General features: G+C 35.9%; 1 protein-coding gene across 3 annotated transcripts in view; it reads right to left on the reverse strand.

Annotated features, from left to right (window-relative positions):
• NCK1 (NCK adaptor protein 1) overlaps nt 1–25,121 on the reverse strand; it is an 83,088-nt gene that overhangs the window by 7,850 nt on the left and 50,117 nt on the right. For 2 of the 3 annotated variants that reach the window (XM_060149783.1, XM_060149784.1), the window contains exon 2: nt 12,738–12,981. In XM_060149783.1, coding sequence (XP_060005766.1) covers nt 12,738–12,963 — 226 coding nt within the window. In that variant the 5' untranslated portion in view covers nt 12,964–12,981. Of the gene's footprint in view, nt 1–10,511; nt 10,694–12,737; nt 12,982–25,121 lie in introns of those variants that run through there. The other variant, XM_060149786.1, reaches the window with a different exon arrangement.

Here is a 25,121-nt window from a genome sequence, read left to right on the forward strand (position 1 = left end):
ATAAAAGGTAGTAATAAAAGAATTGAGGGGAAAAAAGGTATAAGACATATAGAAAAAACAAACAGCAAAGTATCAGAGGGCCTTTCCTACCAGTAATTTCTTGAAATGTTGGACTAAAAGGTAAAGATTGGCAGAATGAATTAAAAAAATATGATCCAACACTATGCTATCTATAAGACACTAACTTCAGATCCAAAGATGCAAACAGGTTTGAAAGTGAAAGGATCCAAAAAGACATTCCATGAAAATGGTAACAAAAGACTTTAAGACAAAAATCGTTACAGGAGACAAAGGACATTATATGTTGATAACAAGTCAATCCATGAAGAAGATTTAACAATTATAGATATATACACACCTAACAACAGAGCGGCAAGACATATAATAAAGCAAAAACTAACAGAATTAAAGGGATAAATTGACAGTTCTACGATATAGTTGGAGATTTCAATAGCTCACTTTCAATAATGGATAGAACAAAAGACCACAAAACTGAAATCATATAAAATATCTTCTCTGACCACAGTGGAATGAAATTCAGAATCAATAACAGAAAGGAAAATGGGAAAATTTACAAATATGTGGAAATTAATCAACACACCCAAACCACTAGTAGGTCAAAGAAAAAATTACAGGTGAGATTAGAAAATACATTGAGATAAATGAAAATGAAAACACAACATACTAAAACCTATAGGCTATGGCAAAAGCAGTGCTCACAGGGAAATTTATAGCTGTACCAGCTTACATTAAAAAAGAAAATCAATCTCAAATCAATAACCTAACTTTACTCCTTAAAGAACTAAAAAAAGATCAAGCAGAAGCTAGCAGAAGGAAGGAAATAATAAAGATTAGAGCAGAGGTAAATACAAAGAGTACAGAAAAACAACAAAGAGGCAATGAAACCTTTGAAAATATCAAAACTGACAAATCTTTAGCGAGACTGACCAAGAAAAAAAAGAGAAAAGACTTAAATTACTAAAATCAGAACTGAAGTGGGGACATTACTAGAAACCTTACAGAAATAAAAGAATACTACAAACTATATGCCAATAAATTAGAAAACCTACATGAAAAGAAAAAATTGCTAGAAACACACAAACTACCAAAAATGACTCAAGAAGAAACAGAAAATGTGGATAGACTGAAGTAAAAGACTGAATCAGTAATCAACACTTCTCAACAAATAAAAGCCCAGAACCAGATAACTTGACTTCTGAATTCTACCAAACATTTTTCTCTCAAACTTCTATCAAAAGAGAAGGAAACATTTCATAACTCATTCCATGAGGCCAGCATTACCTAGATACCAAAGACATAAAGATATCACAAGAAAACTACTGACCAATATCCTTTCCTGTATGAATACAGATATAAATATACTCAACAGTTAATTTTTGTTATTCATGGTGGTTCTGTTCTATAAGGTGACCATGAATACTTAATTAGCATACTGAACCACTGCTCTAGGGGATACTCTGTTCACAACATTTTTGTTATGTGTGTTTCTCTTTAAAGACACTTTATTTAATATAAATTGTTGACTCACTGACACTGAACTCATGGCCAACAACGCTATAAACTCATGCCTGAATGAAGCTTACCTAGCACACATATTTTTTCCATAAAGCAAATCAAAGCTTTCTTACACTTAGGAACACTAGACAATACTTTAGCACTATGCTTGGGCACCATTTTAAACAGTAAAATCACACACACACACACACACACACACACACACACACACACACACACACACACACACACACACACACACACACACACACACACACACACACACACACACACACACACACACACACACACGGCATTAAACTGCAAAAAGGACACTGATTTTCAGTATGAGAGCTGAAATGAGAGGTCACCTTGTTTGACCTCTGCTAGCAACTCAAATTTTTTGCCCTTGGCAAATGTCCACAAAAGTACTGCAAGTAGCAATTTGGGATTTTCATGATAAAAGTGATAAAACACCCTTTCATGATAAAAATGGTCAGCAAACTAGGAACAGAAGGGAATTTCCTCAACAAAATAAAGGGCATTTATGAAAAAACCATGGTTACCATCACACTCAGTAGTGAAAGACGGAAAGCTTTTCCCCTAAGATCAAGAACAAGCCATAAATGCCCTCTTTAACCACTTCTATTCAACACTGTACGAGAGGTGCTAGCCAGAGCAATTAGGCAAGATAAAGAAATAAGAGCCAAACTGGAAAGGAAGAAGTAAAATAATCTTTATTCACAGATGACATGATCTTATATAGAAAATCCTAAAGAATTCACACACAAAAAAGCTAGAACCAATAACTTAGCAAAGTTGAAAGATACAAAAACACAAAAAAATCAGTGTATTTCTATATACTAGCAATGAATAATCTGAAAAGGAAATTTTTTTTTCCTGTGCTCTTAACCACCCAAACCTTATTGGGCTCCTTCCTCCCTTCCTTCCTTCCATTCATTCATTCATTCAGGCTGGCTGCGTTGGGTCTTCATTGCTGCACACAGGCTTTCTCTAGTTGTGGCAAGCGGGGCTACTCTTCATTGTGCATGGGCTTCTCATTGTGGTGGCTTCTCTTTGTTGCAGAACACAGGCTCTAGGCACACAGGCTTCAGTAGTCATGGCTCGTAGGCTCAGGAGTTGTGGCTCACAGGCTCTTGAGCGTAGGTTCAGTAGCCATGACACACAGGCTTAGTTGCTCCGCAGCATGTGGGATCTTCCCAGACCAGGGCTCGAATCCGTGTCCCCTGCACTGGCAGGTGGATTCTTAACCACTGTGCCACCAGGGAAGTCACAGGAAATTTTTAAAATTCAATTTTTAATAGCATTAAGAATAAAATACACAGAAATAAATTTAATCAAGGAGGTATAAGACTTATACAATAAACACTACAAAATATTGTTGACCTACAAAATATTGTTGCAAGAAATTAAAGAAGACCTAAATAAATGGAAAGACATTGTGGTGTTTTTTTTTTTTTTTTTTTGCGGTACATGGGCCTCTCACTGCTGTGGTCTCTCCCGTTGCGGAGCACAGGCTCTGGAAGCGCAGGCTCAACGGCCATGGCTCACGGGCCCAGCCACTCCACGGCATGTGGGATCCCTCCCAGACCGGGGCACGAACCCGTGTCCCCTGCATCGGCAGGCAGATCTCAACCACTGTGCCACCAGGGAAGCCCCCATTCTGTGTTTATGCATTTGAAAACTTAGTATTTTTAGATGGCAATACAGTTGGCCCTCGGTATCCATGGGTTCCGTATCTGTGGATTCAAGCAACCTCAGATCAAAAATATTTGGGGAAATAAAACTCCAGAAAATTCCCAAAAGGAAAATGTGAATGTACCATGCACCAGAAACTATTTACATAGAATTTACATTGCATTAGTATTACAAGTAATTGAGAGATGATTTAAAGTATATAGGAGGATGTGTGTAGGTTAATGCAAATACTATGCCATTTTATACAAGAAACTTGAGCAACCTTGAGTTTTGGTTATTTGCCGGGGGTACTGGAACCAAACCCCTGCAGATACCAAGGGATGCCTATACTATCCAAAGTGATCCACAGATTCAATGTAATCCTTATCAAAGTACCAACACCCTATTTTTTGCAGAAATGGAAAAAGCTGATCCTAAAATTCATATGGAATCGCAAGTTATCCCAAATAGCCAAAACAAACTTGAAAATGGAAAACAAAGTTGACGGACTCACACTTCCCAATTTCAAAACTTACTACAAAGCCACAGTACTCAAAAACAGTGTAGTACTGGCATAAAAGGAATGAGGAATAGACCAATGGAAAATAATTGAGAGTTCTGAAATAACTCTCAATTCTATTCCAGTTGCTCCATATATTTTGACTTTGACCTTGAGAAGGGTGCCAAAACCATTTAATGGAAGAAAGAATAGTCTCTTCAACAAATGATGCTGGGACAACTGCATATCCACAGGCAAAAGAACGAAGTTGGATTCCTACTTCATACCACATACAAATATTAACTCAAAATGGATAGATGACCCAAATATAAGAGTTAAAACTTTAAAACATTCAGAAGATAACACAGGGAAAAGTCTCATGACCTTGGATATAGCAACAGATTCTTAGATTTGACACCAAAAAAAAAAAAAAAGATAAACTGTACTTCATTAAAATAAAAAACACTTGTGCAAAGGACACTACCAAGAAAGTGAAAAGACAACCTACAGAATTAGAAAAGAATATTTGCAAATCATAATGCTGATAAGGGTCTCTATCCAGAACATATATAAAGAACTCTTAGAACCTAAGAACAAAACGGAAAACAACCTATCTCAAAAATGGACAAAGGACTTGAATAAATAATTCTTCAAGGAAGATGTACAAATAACCAAAAGCACATGAAAAGATGCTCAACATCATGAGTCATTAGGGAAATGCAAGTCAAAACCGTATGAACTTTTTTTTTTTTTTAAAGAATCAATTTTATTTATTTTTGGTTGCACTGGGTCTTCGTTGCTGCGTGAGGGCTTTCTCTAGTTGCGGCAAGCAGGGGCTACTCTTCATTGTGGTGCGTAGGCTTCTCATGCTGTGGCTTCTCTTGTTGTGGAGCACGGGCTCTAGGTGCGCGGGCTTCAGTAGTTGTGGCACAAAGGCTTAGTTGCTCCGTGGCATGTGGGATCTTCCCGGACCAGAGCTCGAACCCATGTCCCCTGCATTGGCAGGCAGATTCTTAACCACTGCGGCACCAGGGAACTCTGACAATGAAATACTGATACCATTTCACATCCTACTAGGATGGCTATAATAAAACCAAATTAAACCAAACGAAAAAAAAAGGAAAATAAGTGTTGATGAGGAGAAGCCCTCTGGTCAAAATGTAAAATGGTGCTACTGCTGTGGGAAACAGCTGATGGTTCCTCAAAATGTTGAACACAGAACTACCATAATTCCATCCCTAGGTATATACCCAAAAGAACTGAAAACAGGTATTCAAATAAATACTTGTAAACAAGTGTTCATAGCTTCACTATTCACAATAACCAAAAGATGTAAATGACCCAAATGTCCATCCACAGATGAATGGATAAACAAAATGTGGTATACCCATATAATTCAATATTATTCAGCCATAAAAGGGATGAAGTGGTGATACATGCTACAACATGAATGAACCTCAAAAACAGTATGCTGAGTGAAAGAAACTAGACATAAAAGGTTACATATTGTATGATTCCATTTATATGACATAGCCAGAATAGGTAAATCCATATGGACAGAAAGCAGATTAGTGGTTGCCAGGAACTAAAGGGAAGGAGTAATGGGAACAACTGTTTAATGGGAATGGGGTTTCCTTTTGGGTGATGAAAATAGTTTGGAATTAGACAGATGTGGTAGTTGCACAACATTGTTAATGTACTAAATACCACTGAACTGTACACTTTAAAACAGTTAACTTCATGAATTTTACATCATAAAAATTATTTTCTTAAAAGATTCACACATCAAATCCTTAAAGTCACCATATGTCCTTTATGCCAACACTTTTCCATTTCCACTATTCATGTGCTAGTTCAGGCTTATGTTGTTGTGCTTGAGCCTTCACTACCCACTAACTAGTTTTTTTTTTTTACTAATCCAATCTATCTCACTTCAACCCATCATCCACATCATCCAGTCTAATCTTATATTACAGCTACAATCACATGACCCTATTGCTCAAAAGCCAACAGTGGCTCTCCTGCCTAACAAATTAAGAGAAATATTCTGCCTGGAATCTACAGCCCTGTCTAGAATGTCCTCAAGCCTTCCTTTCCAGGCTTATGGTATAGACCAGCGGCCCCCAACTTTTTTGGCACCAGGGACCAGTTTCGTGGAAGACAATTTTATTTTTCCAAGGACGGGGCGGTGGTGTGGATGGGATGATGATGGTTCAGGCAACGGGGAGCAGCAGACGAAGCTTCGCTCACTGGCCTGCCACTCATCTCCTGCTGTGCTGCCCAGTTCCTAACAGGCCACGGACAGGTATCAGTCCGCAGCCCAGGGGTTGGGCACCCCTGGTATAGACTATAGAAAACAGTGTAGACCTTTAAACAGCCTTTGAGTTCAAATCCCAGGTATGCTTCTTACTAACTGTGGAAACTTGAGCAAGCTATTTCACTTTTCTGAGCTCAGAAATGGAGGAAACAGCACTTACCATGAGTGTTGTGAGAACTGAATAAAATAAAGTAATAGTACAGTACACAGAGTAAATGTTAAACAAAAGCATCTTTCTATAACGCCCTGCACTAAAACTACCCTAAATTTTAGTAAGAATGGGCCACTTAAATCCCCTGAATTAGATGTTTCTACCTTCATGACTTAGTTTACCTTGTTAGTTTCTTAGCAAAACCTCATTAAAACTTCTGCCTTTCAAAAATGTACCCATTCAAGAAGTGCCATTTCAAATAACAACTTTATTATTTTATTTATCTTTCTGCTTCATGTTTTTCAACATCCTTCATTCCCCATCGTCACCCTCAATGATATTATAAGCTCTCCTTTTTGAAGTACCCCAGCACCTTGTACTTCTGAGGTACTTGTATGCTAGCATTTCCTGTGTCTTTTAAGCCCATCTACTAGAGCATAAGCTTCCAGAGAGAAGCATTTTTAATGTCTCACTGATCTTTTGTACTTCCTATACTACTTAGAACTGTATATATACAGCAGATGATCAATGTGTTTATTAAACTGATTAAACTGAATACTGACATAAGCAAATATAAAATTCTAAACCTGAAAATAAAGGCTAGTTCAAAAATATTTTTCTTTTGATTCTGAAAAAGATAATGTCTAAGACTAATTAACCTTGTCCAAAAAAACTGTGAAGAATTTTTGGACAGACCCAACAATTAAAGCCCTAAGTGGGAAAACACCAGAACAACCTATTTTAATCTTAGAGGCCAGAAATAGTTCAGAGAAAGAATATAAGCTTAGAATATTTGTTTTCTGTACAAAACAAAGTCCTGTTTATCATGTGAATGACTGACAAATGCATGCGTAATCAATAGCTTGCTTTTTCCCCTGCTTACAAATCTTCCAGAAGGGCCTGTTTATTGCCCTTTGTTTCTGCTTAAAAATAGTCCTTCCAATCTCATGCTATCAATGAGAGAGTAGATGCAAAAGTACTTTACAAAATTATACAAATGTAAAGTATCAGTATCTCTTAATTTCTCAAGTACGTTATAATCAGCAACAATTAGATCATTCCACAACAAGCAGGCTCCCTCAGATCAATGTATTACCTTTTCTAAATTTTTCCCAGCTTCACAGTTAGTTCACCACAATCCTCCTAATTTTAATCAGCCCCTTTTGCATCAAATCTTTTCAATCCATTACTTATCTGACTCTAATCTTTTCTCTACTCTATAGTTATAATGTGTGCACTAGGGAAACTCTTAACAAAAGAGACCCTAAATTTAAACTTTAGTGCTGTTACTTACTGGTTAATCTGATCTTGGTCAAGTTATTTAATCTTCTTTAAACTCCAGTTTCCTTGTTTGTGAAATGGTGGTGTGTAGTAAGTACCTATCTCAGAAAAGTTTTGTAAAGAATTTTTTAAAGTTTATATGTAAAGCACTCAGCACAGTGCATAGCACCTAGCAGGCACTCAATCAATGGTGGTTATTACTTTCCTACCTCCTAGTGCTTCTGGCATTTACTTTTTCAGAGTTGGGAGGGAAATAATACTCAGGTATATGCACTGAGGATGTGCATAACTCTGAGGCAGTCATTTTTATCATTAGCTTTGTTTAAAAAACCAAAAGCATTAGTATAGTTTTCCCCTCACTCCAATCCACTAGTCTTACTTCTTTCTTCCTATAGCACTGTTTCTTGACCAAAACAATGTACTATTAACTCCTCAAAAGTTTTTAAGAATCTGGTTAAGCACCGTAAATATTCCATCTTCACACGATAGTTGTCCTCTCCCTAAGGCAAATCTTTGTACCCATAACTATTCTTTATGTAATCTGGTTTCCAAATCCTTTGATATACTTGATGCTAGTATTTGGAAGCATCTGAGTTTCTCAATATCACTGTTAAAGTATATTTATCCAAAGTGAATAGATGATGTCATGTTTTATTTGGCCAGCACACACACTAGGGAACTACTGCATCCCTTCACCTAAGTGCCTCGTAGATTTGAATCAATGCCATCATACAGAGTGTTGAGATATTTTTTTTAGCACCTACATTATCACAGCAGCTCCTACTAAGTCTTTCACTCATGTAAATTGCAGCCAAGACAAATTCTCAGCAACTTTTTCAATTCCTTTTAAAAACTTAATGTAGAATTTTACATTTATGTCTGTTTCTATTCATCTTGTTTCTCAGTTTTTAGCTTTCAAATAAATTTCTGAACTCAATGTACTAGTTATACTTCCATCATTAGGTCTTTACCTTAAGCATGTCATTTCCCTTCCATCTAAATCAGAGTAAACAAGTGTTCAATAGAATGAGGCCTAAGAAAGTATTACTGATTCTTGCGAATTCTTTAGGGAACTATAATTCTGTTATGTTCCTCCTTCTTCAAAACCAGTTTCTCCCTTATGGACTTTCCCCTGATTTCTATACCACATGTAAGACTGATCAGTTGTTTACCAGGACTAAAGACTTTCAGAGTCAGAAGGGACTTTCCAGGATCATCTGGTCTTGCCCAACTCTCGCCTTTACACATAAGGAACAGAAGATTAGGAAAGTTATATACCCTTGGCCACATGGCCTATAAGTGATATATCTGGGAGCAGAACAAAGGAATTCTAAATACATATAAATGATGTTCTTTCCAGTACAGGTTTTTATTTAATTTTTTTGTATTTTTATCTGTTCACTTGATTTATATGAAGATAAATTACTGCTTTTTATTATTCTCTGCTTTCTCTAAAACAATGTGCCCTTTTTGTTCTCAAGGGTATTCTGGCTACCACACAAGGAGCACATATATTGTTTCCTCTTACTTTTCAAGGCCATTCAGGGAAAAGGTTGGTGAACAGCTACAGAGCTAAATAAATATAAATTCTGCCTTACTGCAGGCAGTGAGGAAAGGAATATTTTGATTATAAATCTCAAATCCTGACTCTCAGTCTACACATGTATTTAAAAATAACTATCAACTTTCTAAGACTCTATAGATTTTATACTGTATTGATGGTATATATTAAATCACTGTATCAATGATATAACATATTCTTTTTATACCACTTCTAGTTGATTTATGGTCAACATCACTTAGATATCAAACTCAGATATGAAATATTAATAATAAATAACAACTACCAGCTACCTCCTCACCAGAATGTAAGTTCTGTGACAGTTAGTGTAACAACCACCACCTACCTCCTCATCAGAATGTAACTTCTGTGACAGTTAGTGTTAGTTTTTCATTCTATAATTTTTGTGTGGCTTGCAGTGGGTAGGCTCTCAATAAAAATGCTGATAAACAAATGAATGAATAAATAAGCTCTTTAAAAGGAAAACTAACCCCCCAAAATGGGTCTAAAATTTTAACAACTCCCCAAAAAGTAAACAAGAGATATATTCTAAAAGGATTTACTTGGCCACCAAAGTTAATTAAAGAAATGAATGAGTCTTAATATTACAACTTTTTTTTCAACAAAGTGCTTTTACTCCCTTTCCATTTTGCTCTTTGCCCCGAAATCTTTTGACAGGTTACTTTTTGTTTCCTTAGACTCCTTACACATAAGAGACTTCTACAACAATCCCTCTGTTCATTTTCCTAGAACCACCGAGCAATTGTTCAAAGAGACCAAATCAAGTTCACTATCATAAGAGTATAAAAAGGCTATCAGCAGATACACAGATGAGGTTCTTGTTAGTATTAGAATTACTTTATGACCTGAACTCAAAAACAATCTAAGAATTCACTATTTTCTGTCAATGTTTTCATATTCTTTGTATGCAGCTGCTCTCACAATTCATTTCAAAATATCAAGTCTCACATTAACCAAAATAGCAATTTCTAGCAATCCGACATTAAGTCAAAACATTCTCTTTACTGATGCTTTTATTAAACATTATCTTCTACATCAGTCCTCTGAAATCTAAGCAAAAAGCACCAGAACAATATCATGTTACTTCAAATGTTGAGGATGAAGGAACTTGCTCACTTAAAGCCTTTTTCTCCTCCTGTTTTTAATATGTTTACAATTTATGTAATTCACTTCAAATGTCTATGCTAAGTTCAAAGAACTAACTGCATCAAACTCAAATCATTTATACCCTTTTCCTGTCTGTTATTTAAACATTGATATTAAAAATTTTTTAATTACTTATCAAGTCAAAGCTATTGATATTTGATGTATCACCAATCACTTAGCTTATGTTTCATAAACAATATAAAGCACCAGCCTATATAAACCCACCATGTTCTATCCATAGTTTTCCTTTAAATTCACAAAGTGAAAACTCTATTTCAAAAACTACAAGAAAACTACAGATTTAATAAACAGATTAACTTACTGAAAAAATCTTTAAAGACCTTTAACCAATCCATTCTGAAAAAAAATCCCGTGTTCTCTTTCGTCAGTTTGTTAACACAGCTCAGGATAATTCTCGGTGAACTTCCTGGTTCTGCAACATTGAAACTCCCCACACCCAATCCATGTGACTTGGCCCACACCCAGGCAATAGAAAGGTTTGCTGAGGCTTCTCTCTTTCCAAAACACTTTTCCCCTGAACTCCAACAGAACCTATAAAACAAGTATATCATGATGGCCACAAATATGACCTTACTATTCGTATTTATTTTGGAAGAAGCTTTAAAGCGTGTATTTTTTTTTCAACAGTTGAAAATATATTCATGTATTCATTCTTTCCTTTGTTCTCTCCTTTTCTTTCTTAACCTTCAAACAGTGTCTCCATCAGCACAATCAATCATTGTGAAAAAAATCCATTAGTTATATGGGACATTTAAGTTACCTACCAAAAAGGGATTCAGAAATTCTGAGAAAGGAAAGAAAGCTGTCCGATGCAAAAGCTGGATTTACATCATTATACAGTCTAACTATAGACCACTAGTCCTCTGGAATAGACAGCAATAACTGTAATATACTAATAAAATTTACAGTGATAGCCTAGAACTTAAATAGATATAGTCTTGCTGAAACTGTCTCAATAATATCAGAAAATAATATGGAAGGTTTCCCAGGAATATTAATAATAAAAACTGTATCTAATAAGGCTTTTAAAATTCATATGCAGTCATATCTAAAACTGGGGTGTTTTTCCTCTTTGCTCTATATTAGTTTTTTCACTATCTTTTGTTAATTACTGTCACATCTGCTATACCTCTCAGGATACCACTATCCTTTTTAAAAGGAACATAAAAGTTTATCTAGGTGTGGCCCTAGTCCTTTCTGTGCCTTCATCACTATGAGGCATACTTTCTTGATAGAAGTTACCTTAACTTTCCCTAATACACCTAATCAACATGCTTTAAATAAATGTCCAGTATTTACAAAATCACAAGTATTCCTGGTTGTAACTTTGGTCTCTTCAGCTATTCAAGGACAATCTCTTTCCAAATGTCTTTCATTCATATGAGAATTGTCTTCTATTTAAAAACTACTATTAAAAACTAATAATAATGGCCTTATTTGCAAAACCTTAAAATCTCAAAAAAAGGCAAACCTAGTTAAAGCAGTTAAGTATCATGGTGAAAATTCAGATTAGTAACTCCATTTATTAAATGACCTTTCTAATAGAATAATAGAATAACAATAATGCTGAATAAGAAATAAAAACTAATATAAAGCAGTTAGTCAATAATATTCCATATTCATCAATCATGCCACATTACTCTCAAACTATCTTTTTTCAAGGAGAAATTTTACTTCTTCTCCTACATATATACCAAAAACTATTAAGTAACAGCATGCTTGCCTGAATACCTGAGGGAAATTCTGTCCCTCCCAATTCCTTCCTGTCAGCCAAGGAGAATTAAGAGAGAGAGAGAGAGACAGCCTAGGCCTCATTTGCACGTATTTCCTTCCTATCACAGCTTGGCCAAGCCCAATGTGAAGTAGGTTCCCCTAACCCTGGCCCTAACGGAAGGCCAGTAAAAACAAACAAACTTTACAGTTAGGGGAAGAAAGAAGAGGAAAAAAGAGAAACAAAATAAGAAAAAGATAAGCTTTGTAGATGCTAATATACAGTAATGCACAATTTAAAACTCTTTTATCAAATATAAGAATAAAATGATAGTTTGTTTTTAAAAGCACAGTTCAAAATATAAGCCATTAGATGTAAAATGAAGCAATGAAGCAATCCTGTAAAATATGTTGCCTTGATGACAAGGAGGATATTCTGCATCTCACTCATTTTATCCCTATCTCAATTAGATGTAGAATCTGTCTAAATTCCAACAGGCACTCATGGTTCAAGGAGCCCCTGATAGAAGATCAGAGTTAAGTTCCACTGTCAGCATCACTCTGGCTTGACTCTTGAACTCTGGCCAGATCCACCAGCTAGATTTACAGAAACTGACCTTCACCGGTCTCCTTGAACACACCTGACTTGAATATCCCTGCTATGAGCCAAATTTACCTTGCCTAGCTGAAATCCCAGCCCTGGGATATTCTAGTTGATTCTGCCCACTGCTGCCAAAATTCAGTACAAATAGCCAAGCTCCAGCATTCATTTAAAAGAAAGTACTGTCATTCTTGTTTTAATACAAAAATAACTTACCTAACGTATCCTTTAGGTTTTTTACAATCGATGCTTTCCGAGCACTGTTTTTCCTTTCCACGTAGTTAGAAGGCACAAAACCCGTTTTATTCATGGAATTTCGAACTCGCCACCAGGACTTAGAATCATCCAGAAGCCACAATCTCTCATTCTTCTTGATGTCCAGCTCTTGTTCTTGTTGGGCCACATAATCAAATTTGGCTACTACCACCACTTCTTCTGCCATTTTTCAGCAGCTTCTGCACTGTAACCACACAGAAAATATTTTACATAAGGTTTAACTAGTAGTAGTCTACATGCTTTTCCAAAGAAACACACCTAAGAACCAAAGAGCACTGAATGATTGAAAATAAAAATATGAAAAAAATTAAAATACCAGGCATATGCTAATCAATACAAAACTGATGTAGCTATATTAATAACTTAAGGCAAAACTATTACTAGTGATAAGGAAATTAACTACATCATGATAAAAGGGTTTTTTTTGTTTTTTTTTTTGGCTGTACATGGCCCTCTCACTGTTGTGGGCTCTCCCGTTGCGGAGTGCAGGCTCAGCCGCCATGGCTCACAGGCCTAGCCACTCCGTGGCATGTGGGATCTTCCAGGACCAGGGCACGAACCTGTGTCCCCTGCATCAGCAGGCGGACTCTCAACCACTGCGCCACCAGGGAAGCCCATGATAAAAGGTTTTATTCAATATATATAACAGCTAAACTTATATGTACCTATTAATATAGCTCCAAAATAGAACCACAGGGAAAAATTGACAAAATCATCATCATAGAGAACTTTTAACATGTTTATCTCAGTAATAAATTAAGGAGACAAAATATTAGTAAGGCTAAAGAAGAACTGACATCATAACCGCTAAGTTTGATGTAATAAACATATACAAATATAACTTCCAAACAGAAGAATATAAACAGAACATATACAAAAATCGATCAAATGCTAGGCCATAAAAAAGTCTCTACATTTTTCATGTACTTGGCACCCTACAACCATATTCTGACAATTATAATAAAAAGACAGCTTTTCAAAAACCTTATATATTAATATTTAGAAACTTCTAAAAACTCATGAGTCAATGAAGAAATCATAATAGAATTTGGAAAATACTTAAAAGTAAAATTAAAGACTATATAGCTAACTTTGTGGGATGCACCAAAAGGAGTATAAAAAAGGAGATTTGTAAATAGTTACATCAGAAAAATAAAAGTTAAAAATAAATTAATGAACTGATCATCTGTCTTCAATTAGAAAAGAAGAACATAAAGAAAAGTAGATAAAAGGAAATAATACAAATAAAAGCAGAATTTAATGAAACAGAAAACAAAGATATAGAAGAAAGGCTCAGCAAAACAAAAGGTAGTTCTTTGTCATGACTAAAAAATGGACAGAGTCTGGCAAGACTAATCAATGAAAAAAGGAAAAGAGCGCCCAGAAATAAACCCACATACCTATGGTCAATTAATCTTCAACAAAAGAGGCAAGAAAATACAATGGAGAAAAGACAGTCTCTTCAGCAAGTGGTGTTGGGAAAGCTGGACAGCCACATGTAAATCAATGAAGTTAGAACACACCCTCACACCATACACAAAAATAAACTTAAAATGGCTTAAAGACTTAAATATAAGACATGACACCATAAAACTCTGAGAAGAGAATATACGCAAGACATTCTCTGACATAAATCGTACCAAGGCAACAGAAATAAAAGCAAATATAAACAAATAGGACCTAAACAAACTTAAAAGCTTTTGTACAGCAAAGGAAACCACAAACAAAATGAAAAGACAAACTATGGACTGGGAGAAAATATTTGCAAATGATGTGACCGACAGGGGCTTAATTTCCAAAATATACAACCAGCTCAAACAACTCAATAACAAAAAAACAAACAACCCAATCAAAAAATGGGCAGAAGACCTAAATAGACATTTCTCCGAAGAAGACATATAGATGGCCAACAGGCACATGAAAAAATGCTCAACACTGCTAACTATTAAAGGTATGCAAATCAAAGCTACAATGAGGTACCACCTCACACTGGTCAGAATGGCAATCATTAAAAAGTCTACAAATAACAAATGCTGGAAAGCATATGGGGAAAAGGAAACCCTCTTATACTGTTGGTGGGGATGTAAACTGGTGCAGCCACTATGAAAACCAGTATGGAGGTCCCTCAAAAAACTAAAAATAGAGTTGCCATATGATCCTGCAATTCCACTCCTGGGCATATATCCAGACAAAACTATAATTTGAAAAGATACATGTACCCCCACTCTTCATTGAAGCACTATTTACAACTGCCAAGACATGGAACAATCTAAATGTCCATCAACAGAGGAATGGATAAAGAAGATGTGGTATATATATACAATGGAGTACTACTCAGCCATAAAAAAATGAAATAATGCCATTTGCAGCAACATGGATGGACCTAGAGATTATCACAGTAAGTGAATTAAGTCAGAAAGAGAAAGACAAATACAATATATATGACACAAATGAACTTATCTACAAAACAAACTCACAGACACAGAGAACAGACTTTTGGTTGCCAAGGGCAGGGGGTATGGGAGGGATGGACTGGAGTTTGGCATTAGCAGATGCAAACTATTATATATACCATGGATAAACAAGGTCTTACTGTATAGCACAGGGAACTGTATTCAATATCCTGTGATAAACCATAATGGACAAGAATATGAAAAAGAACATATATATATGTGTAACTGAATTACTTTGCTGTACAGCAGAAATTAACACATTGTAAATCAACTATACTTCAATAAATTTTTTTAAAAATGAAAAAAAGCACACCAAATTACCAGGAATAAAAGGGGAGTCATAATTATAGATGCTACAGACATTCAAAAGACATGGCAATATTAAAAGCTTCATCAATAAATCTGAGAAAAAGTAAAATGTACAAATTTACAGAAAAATTAAAATAACAAAAGTAATAAAATTGAATTTGTCATTAAGAAATCTTCCCATAATGAAAACACCAGGTCCAGACGGTTTCACAGGCAAGTTCTATTAAAATTCAAAGAACAAATAAATCCAACTTATGCAAACTCTTTTAGAACAAAGAAAGGAAATGTTACAAACCTAAGTCACTTCTGAACCTAGAATAGCTCTCTGCTTTCTTCAGAGAGACTATTTTACATAAAGAGCCATCCTGGTTTAGCAAGCAAAAAAAATCAGCTTCTGATTTTGGATATTGACTATCCAAAATACTGATTCTGTTTTCTCAATGATGAAGCAAGTTCTTCAATGTACTCAGGGAAATGCATTTTAATCTAGAATTCAACAAGCCCTCGCATTCAAGTGTAGATACTTTTACATCTACAAGGTAGATACTTTTGGGGGGTTATTGCAAGGTCTCAAAACCTACCATACAGACTTCTAAAATAATGACTCAAGTATATACAGCAGCAAAATTAATAATGTTAAAAAAAAAGAGGACGATGTGGTATTCAAGAAATGACGAACAGGGAGAAACCAGAAAAATTAATTTGTATTCTTGCAATTTTTCTGTTTGAAATTACTTGCAAATAAAAACTTACAACCAGAACTTCCCTGGTGGTCCAGTGGCTAAGACTCTGCACTCCCAATGCAGGGGGCCCAGGTTCCATGCCTGGTCAGGGAACTAGATTCCACATGCCTCAACTAAAAGTTCACATGCCACAACTAAAGATCACGCATGCCGCAACAAAAAACCGGCGTGCTACATTCAACTAAGACCAGGCGCAGCCAAATTGGAAAAAAAAAAAAAAAAGGGTACAACCAAGTCTAAATAATAACTGGTGCATGATGTAAAAAATCACAAGTGATAGACTTTTTGAGACACTGAAAAGCAGAGAGATTTTGTCAGGGATACTTGGGCACCAACTGTGATTCCTTCCTGTGGGAACCTGTCTCCCCACCCCCTTACTAATCTAAAAAATTAATCTACAAAAGTAATCTTAAAAAAAGAGTATAATGATAAGAGTTGGTTAAAAAAAAAACAACAATAAGAGTTGGTATAATAGTTGGTAGGTTGTATATCCAGCATTCATTTTCTCTTTTCCTAACAATATCCCAATTATCCTTATAGTTGCCACCTCATTATTATTATTTTAGCCATGCAACTTGGGGGAATGACTCTAGCTTCAAAGGTGTATTTGGGTTAATGAAAGCTTTCCCTCCATTTAGAATCACCTATGGAGCTTTTTAAAAAATACAGGAGCTTGGGGCCCCTACTTCAGAGATTCTAATCAGTGTGGATTGTCACTCAGGCATTACTATTTTTAAAAGCCATCCAAGTGATTCTAATGTACATGCAGGACTGAGAACTCATCTAAGCCAATCATGACAATCTCTTCCTTGCTAGTTTTGTCCATATTAACCCACTTAAGGCCAATGGGATGCAAGGAAAACTATGCTAGCAACTTCAGGGTAATGATGACTGGCTCTTGAGAAACGTAGTAAAAGACTGTCTTTGTATTTTGTCATGGACAGATGTGAGGCCTGCAGCCATCTTGTCACCAGCTGGAGAATGAAGCTGACAAACAAATGAAAGGAGAGCTTCTGGGAAATAGAGCCAGATCTGCTAAAATAAGTACTAAAAACTGCCCCCTAAACCTCCAGTTCCTTGAACTAATGTGTTTCTTTATTACGTTAAGACAGTTTTAGTTGGGTTTTGTTCTTTTCAGCTGAAATTCCCACTATAGGCAAACATACCCTATCAGATATCAAAATGCACTAAAATATTAAAGCAATTTAAAAGAATATGATATTGGTATAGAATATCAAATAGACCAGTAGAATATAGATTAAGGTCCAGAAACAGATACACCTACATACAGGTGGCTTTAGAAGCCCTCTTCTCTAATATACTAGCTATGAGTTCTTCTAATTTAGGTCTTTTTGAAATAGATGGAGTACTTCAAACCACTTAACACAAAATGAATTTTTGTATATATTTTCCCCCTAAACATTTACAGTGGTCTCACCCAGGCCTAATTCACAAGCAAGTAATTTTTTTAAGTGACTTCTTTGTAAGTCTTTCCAAAGCAATCAACTTCGTTTTCACAAAAGCAATTTTCTTTCAGCACTATTTTTGTTAATTTATATAATATACAAGATTATAGTAAGAAGCACACCTGAAAGATACAATACCTCTAATTCTTGGTAAGCAGATTCAACTCAATTGGTGAGAGTAGAAATATGTCAAGGGTATCAGGTTATATGTTTCATAATGGAAATAAAGGGGTTTAGTCAGTTAATTAGGCAAGTCAGCGAACTTCTACTATGTGTCTTTAAATATGCAAAAATATGAGAATTTCATATCTAAGCAGGGGTGACATTTCAAATCACTGGAGAAGAATGAGTTATTCAATAACTGATACTAGGACTACTAACTATCTATTTGGGAAAAAAGTGTCCTACCTCACACTATATACAAAAGTAAATTAGACAGACAACCTTGACTTCCAGGAAGACAGAGTAGTTGTACTTTTCTCTATTTCTCCAGCTAAGTAGAACTAAAAACCCTGGATATTACATACGAATCAAACAAAAGAAAACTCTGAAAGGTAAAGAGAAGGAAAATCAGCTGGGAAACTCAGGACCCAAGTAACAACATAGTGGTGAATCCCCTAGGTTTTCTTTTTGCCTGGTATATCCTAAACTTGAAGATTGGCAAGCTAAACACACCAACAGGCAGAGAAAAAAACAACAAAAACAACAAAACCCAGTGCTCTCCAGACAATGGATCAAAAAAGGGACAGCTTAGCAATACAGAAAACTTTTTAGACAATAAAAACTCTACTCCAGTCAAACACTGCAGAAAAAACGGGCCCCACCCATGCCAGCAAAGACCAAGAAGGAAACCTAGATTTTCTACCCTTGAGAGGCTATAATGGGGCACCACAACATCTCTGCCTGGTGGTGTAAGTAAAGACCAACTAAGGTGCCAGGACTTTTATTACCCATCAGCCAGACAATCGGCAAAGATGTAAAAGAAATCAAGGGCTTCCCTGGTGGCGTAGTGGTTGAGAGTCCGCCTGCCGATGCAGGGGACACGGGTTCGTGCCCCCGTCTGGGAAGATCCCACATGCCGCGGAGCGGCTGGGCCCGTGAGCCATGGCCGCTGAGCCTGCGCGTCCGGAGCCTGTGCTCCGCAACGGGAGAGGCCACAACAGTGAGAGGCCCGCGTACAGCAAAAAAAAAAAAAAAAAAAATCAATAACACATTCAACCAACAGGATCTAACCAACATTTATATAATATTCCAATGAGCGACAGCAAAATATACATGCTTTTCAAGTGCCCCTGAACAAATAACAAGATAGACCATATCCTGGGCCATAAAATAAACCTCAACAAATTTAAAATAACTGAAATTATAAAGTGTATTCTCTGACTACAACAGGATCAAACTAGAAATCAACAATAGAAAGATAACAGAAAAACCTCCAAATATTTGGAACATACTTCTAAATAATCCATGGGTCAAAGAAGTCTCAAGGAAAGTTCATTTACACTGAAATGAAAATGAAAATAAAATCTATCCAAATTTGTGACATAAGATCAACCTGCAAAAAGCAACTGTATTTCTATATACTAGAAATGAACACATGGACACCAAAATTAAAAGTAATACCATTTATAATAAAAGGAAAAAAATGAAAGAAGTGCTAATCTAACAAAACATCAAGAGGACTATATGTTGAAAACTACAAATGCAGATGAAAGAAATCAAAGAAGATCTAAATAATAGTGTTTATGGAATGGAAGATTCAACACAGTAAAGGTGTCAATTTTTTCCAAACTGATATACAGGTGATGTAATTCTTATTAAAATCCCAGCAAAAACTTTTGTATATATAGAATTATTATTCTATAATTTTTATGGAAAGGCAAAATAACTAGAATAGCAAAAACAATTTTTAAAAGTTAGAATAAAGTGGGGAAATACTTACTATGTAGCTACAGTAAGCCAAGACTTACTGTATTTGCAAAGGGATGCACACATATATCAATGGAACAGAACAGAAAACCCAGAAATAGAGCCACACAAATATGCCCAACTGAATTTTGACAAAGGTGCAAAAAATAATTCAATGGAGGAAAACAGCTTTGTCAACAAATGTTGCAAGAGCTAATGGAGACCAAAATTGGCAAACAAAAAAAATATACATTAACCTAAACTCACACCTTATACAAATACTAACTCAAACTGGATGACAATCTTAAATATAAAACTTGAAACTTTTAGAATAATATATGGAATAAAACCTTCAGACCACAGAGCTAGGCAAAGAGTTCTTAAACTTGACACTGAAAGTAACATCCATAAAAGGAAAAACTCAACAGTAGAAAAACAACTCCAATTAGAAAACAAGCAAAAGACATAAAGAGACATTAACTGAAGAAGATGTATAGATGGCAAACATGCACATGAAAAGATGCTCATCATCATTAGCTACTGAGAAAATGCAAATTAAAACCACACTGAGACATCACTACACACCTATCAGAATGGCTAAAACAGAAGAGTAACAATACCAAATATTGACAAGGATATGTTGAAACTGAATCACCCGTACTTTGCTGATGAGAATTTTAAATGGTACAGACCCCTGGAAAACAGTTTGGCAGTTTCTCGTAAAACTAAACATGCAACCACCATACAAGTGAGCAGTTGTATTCTTGGGCTTTTATCCCAGAGACATGAAGATTTATATTCATGCAAAAACTTTTACATGAATGTTTACAGCAACTTCATTTGTGAAGTCAAAAAATGTAAACCACCCAGATGTCCTTCAACAGGCAAATGGTTAAACAAACTGTGGTATACCCATACCATGGAACACTACTTAGCAATAAAAAGAAAAAAATTATCGATACATGCAATAACCTAGATGTATCTCCAGGGAATTATGCTGAATTGGGTGGGGGGAGCCAATCCCAAAGGTTACACACTATATAATTCCATTTAACTGACATTCTTGAAATGATAAAATTATAGAAATGGTGAGCAGATTTAATGCCTCCCTGGGGTTATGGACAGGGTGGGAGTGGGAAGGAAATGCGTGGTTATAAAAGGGCAGCAAGAGGGATTCTTGTGGTAATGGAAATGTTCTGTATCTTGACTATCAATATGAATACCCTGTTTGTTATACTGTACTAGACTTCTGCCCTATGTTACCATAGTACTTCATCATTATACAAGTATCACACTTTCCTCAACTATACCTTACTGATGGACAGTGGGTTGTTTCCTGTCTTCTGGTATTAAATAGTGCTGCAATAGTGCTCATATACATGTCACTTTGTTTTCCTGTTTTCTGTGCCTCTGGGTTCGAGTCATAGAAGAATGCTGAGATGAAGCTTAAGGTTTATATAATTTTGTGAATACTGCCAAATTTCCTATCTATTGGCTCTTTATCTTTTTGTATTCTCAACAATATATGAGAGTGATTATTTCCTCACAGCCTTGCCAAGAAACTATGTAGTCAATATTCTGGATTTTTGCCAATTAGATAAGAAATACTACTTCAGAGCAGTTTTTATTTGTGTTTCTCTATTACAGTGAGATTGAGCACCTTTCCCAAAATTTAAAGGACATTTGCATTTGTTTTTCTGTGTGGACTACTTGTTTCTATCTTTTGACCATTTTCCTATGGTGTGGCTTCTTTCAGTTTTTAGAAGCTCTCTGTATAGTAGGAATATATGCCCTTTGTCTTTGGTATAAATTTTTCCATTTTGTCATTATCTTTTTAATTTGGTTATCGTACTTTTTGAGAAGAAAATTTTTGAAGAACAGCTCAGAATTGTAAATGCACATTTCTTTGAACCAGCAATCTACATACTATGGGCAAAAATGATTCAAGTACCCAAAGTCATTTATGTAAAAATGTTTGCTGCAGCACTGCTTATGTGAAAAATCAGGAGTGAAATGTACACCAAGAGTGCCTAATTATAAATACTGGTATGGTAAAATGTCCAAGAAATATTAAGCAAAAAATGCAAATTCAAAACAATATGCTTATTATGATTGTATTTTGAAAACATCCTACTACATATGCTTATATATGCATTAAAAAGTTCAGGGAGGATACACATCAAATTGCACAGTGGTAGCCTCACTGAGTGGTAAGACTGGTAAGACTTTCATTCCCTACTCCATAGATATGTGTGGTTTGAATATTTTTCAATAGGTACGTATTACTTGATTTTTTTAAATGTACTATAAAAAGAGAAAAACAACTGAAAGCTAGCTAATAGGAACTGGTATCCAGAACACAAAGTATGGGTGAGGAAACATGGGGCATGTAAGAGAAAAAAAGAAATGTAAGAGTAGTAAGTTGTCATAGAACTAAATCAGCTTTACAGTAGAATTACACAGAATTTAAACAATTGGAATCTAAAACGAAAACAAAAAACAAACAAAAAAAAACCCACTTATAATTCAGCTTTCCTTTGATGACCATTTTCCTCAGTTAAGTACCAGATAAAAGAGCTAACCTTAGAGTTCAGATAGTAGGGAAAACTATGCATCTTTAAAAACAAGTAACAAAGTAAACTAACATGTTAACACTACAAGAGGGACAACAATTGAGGCCAACTGAGAAAACAAAGTAAATGCTTCCCATCTCATGCTTACCCTGGAACAGATGCTCAGAGTAGAATTACAGGTAGTAACATTTGCACTATTGTAATAGCCATTTCTCTCTTGCTCTCTTTTGGTTAGAGACTAAAAGTTTAGTTCAAAAAACAGAAATTAAATATGAAGTGACTCCACTGCACTTTGATTCAGCCCAGAGGCCTGGCTGTAAAGGTTGTCAATTAATATTCCACATTCTCCTACAAAAGCTTCAGCTCCATGTTTGCAACTACACTAACAATATTTGCACTGGGATGACCTTGGCCCCACTCTTCTTCCAGGAACTGGATTCTTATCCTTTTGTCTCTCTGTCCTTGTACCTAGCACCTGAACCCAGGAGCCTCATCAACCAGTGTCCATTTCCTCCCTGACATCAAGTGTTGGATTTCCTTTATAAAATCTGGACTACCTATTTTGATCCTCACTGACTACCTGCCCTCCTCTGATACTATGAACATCATGGACCTCGGATTTGACATCAGTCCCACTTTATAGTACTCACATCCTGCTTGCCTTTTTCTCCTGGGCTTATTTCATGATCTCAGTTTGTTTTTCAAATTCACTTCCAATCTCATTCCCAAACTGGACCTAGACACTATCGCTGATCATACTTCTGGCCTTTTCTGATCTGGTTACCACAAGAACAGAACCAAGTTGGAATTAAAGAACTCAATCATTTCAACATGTCACTAAAGACAGACAACATGAAATTTACTGTTCTTGGGATCTTCATAAATTACACCATTCTTTCTTATTGGAAAGGGATCAACAGACTAAGTTGGAGAACACCTACTGGCTTAAGATGAGAGGTTTTTACACCGTCACAAAGGCTGAGAGTTGCTAAAAATATGTAACTCTATACCAAGGAACATTTACTAAATGTCTGTAATTCAGGTATATCCTAGCATTTCCCTCACAACAATCATTTAAAGTATTATCCTCACTTTACAAGTATAATACAGATACTAAGAAGTTAAATGGCTCTTCAACCTTGGAAAATAAGTGGTTGAAGCTGGGAGTCAAATGCATGTTCTTTTCACTCCCCCCAGAGTTCATGTATTTTTGATTACTGCTGACTATTAAGGAACAGAAGAGGAATACACAAGTTATAAATACATGGAAACCAATTACCTAGTAAATCAGCAATTCTCAAACTATTTGGTTTCAAAACCCCTTTACATACTTAAAAACTGAAGAGCTTTTTTGTTTAGGTTGGGTCTATCTATCAATATTTACCATATTAGGAATTAAAAGTGAGAAAATGTTAGGATATTTTCAATTCAATTAAATATAATCACATTTAATCCAATACATTTTAACATATTTTTATGAAAATTATATTTTCTAAAACAAAACATTAATGAAAAGAATAGAATTATTTTACATTTTTGCAAATCTTTTTAATGTCTGACTTAATAGAAGACAGGTGGATTCGCATATCTGTTTCTGCATTTAATGTATTACAACATCATTTTGGCTGAAAAGAAAACCTGGTCTCACACAAATGTATGGTTGGAAAAGGGGAAGAGTATTTTAAGAGTCTTTTCAGATAACTGTGGATTCTTTTTTGGTACTACACCAAAACTTGACAAGCAGTAGAGTTTCTTAAATACTAGTTTCTAATGTGGAATCTAAAACTTTATCAATGAACTTTTCCATACTGTTTTAAATATTAAAACTCACTGGTCTAAGTATTTTTTTTGTTTATCCACTCACCTTTTGTTTTTATTTTTTATAAATTTATTTATTTACTTATTTATCTTTGGCTACGTTGAGTCTTCGTTGTTACATGCAGGCTTTCTCTAGTTGCAGTGCGCAGGCTCCTCATTGCAGTGGCCTCTCGTTGCAGAGCACAGGCTCTAGGCAAGCAGGCTTCAGTAGTTGTGGCACGCAGGCTCAGCAGTTGTGGCTCGTGGGCTCTAGCGCGCAGGCTCAGTAATTGTGGCGCACAGGCTAAGTTGCTCCATGGCATGTGGGATCTTCCCAGACCAAGGCTCAAACCCGTATCCCCTGCATTGGCAGGTGGATTCTTAACCACTGCACCACCAGGGAAGTCCTGGCCTAAGTATTTTAAATTTCAGGAATGATGAGTGTAAGCCTGCTGCAAACTTTCTCTCCAACTGTTTACAACTAAAATCTCCAGAAAAAAAATGCAAAGCATCAGCTACCTAAGGACCCTGAAAAGTATACAATAGGTAGATTGGAGAGGGAAATCAGCTTGAAAACAGACGAATACATAAATATCCTGTTGAATACACAAATTTCCTTTGAAATTTGACCAAACAATAAATTTCCTTTTGGTCACCCTACCACACACACACTTTATTTCCTAGCTATGACCCAAAGCCAAGAAGAATGGGAAATTGTGCGGAAGGTGCAGTAAGGAAGAACCTCATTTGGAAGAGAAGTTCATTTGGCCAAAAAATAGGGGGAAAAGCCTCTTGAAAGTCAGAGTGGGTGGGTTAAGTTCCTGAGGATTTTTCCTTCTTTTCCCCCTCTCCCAGTCCGGTCCCAAGGCCAGCCTCAGTGCAGATCTGCACTGCTGACACAATGATGGAGACAGCATATACATTAAGACCCCAAGAGGGGACTTCCCTGATGGTCCAAGGGTTAAGACTCCATGCTTCCAATGCAGGGGACACGGGTTTGATCCCTGGATGGGGAACTAGGATCCCACATGACGTGCGGTGCGGCCAAAAAATTTTAAAAAATAATTTTAAAAAA

This window comes from Lagenorhynchus albirostris, chromosome 5 (genome assembly GCF_949774975.1).
Source record: "Lagenorhynchus albirostris chromosome 5, mLagAlb1.1, whole genome shotgun sequence".
Taxonomy (NCBI): Eukaryota; Metazoa; Chordata; class Mammalia; order Artiodactyla; family Delphinidae; genus Lagenorhynchus; species Lagenorhynchus albirostris.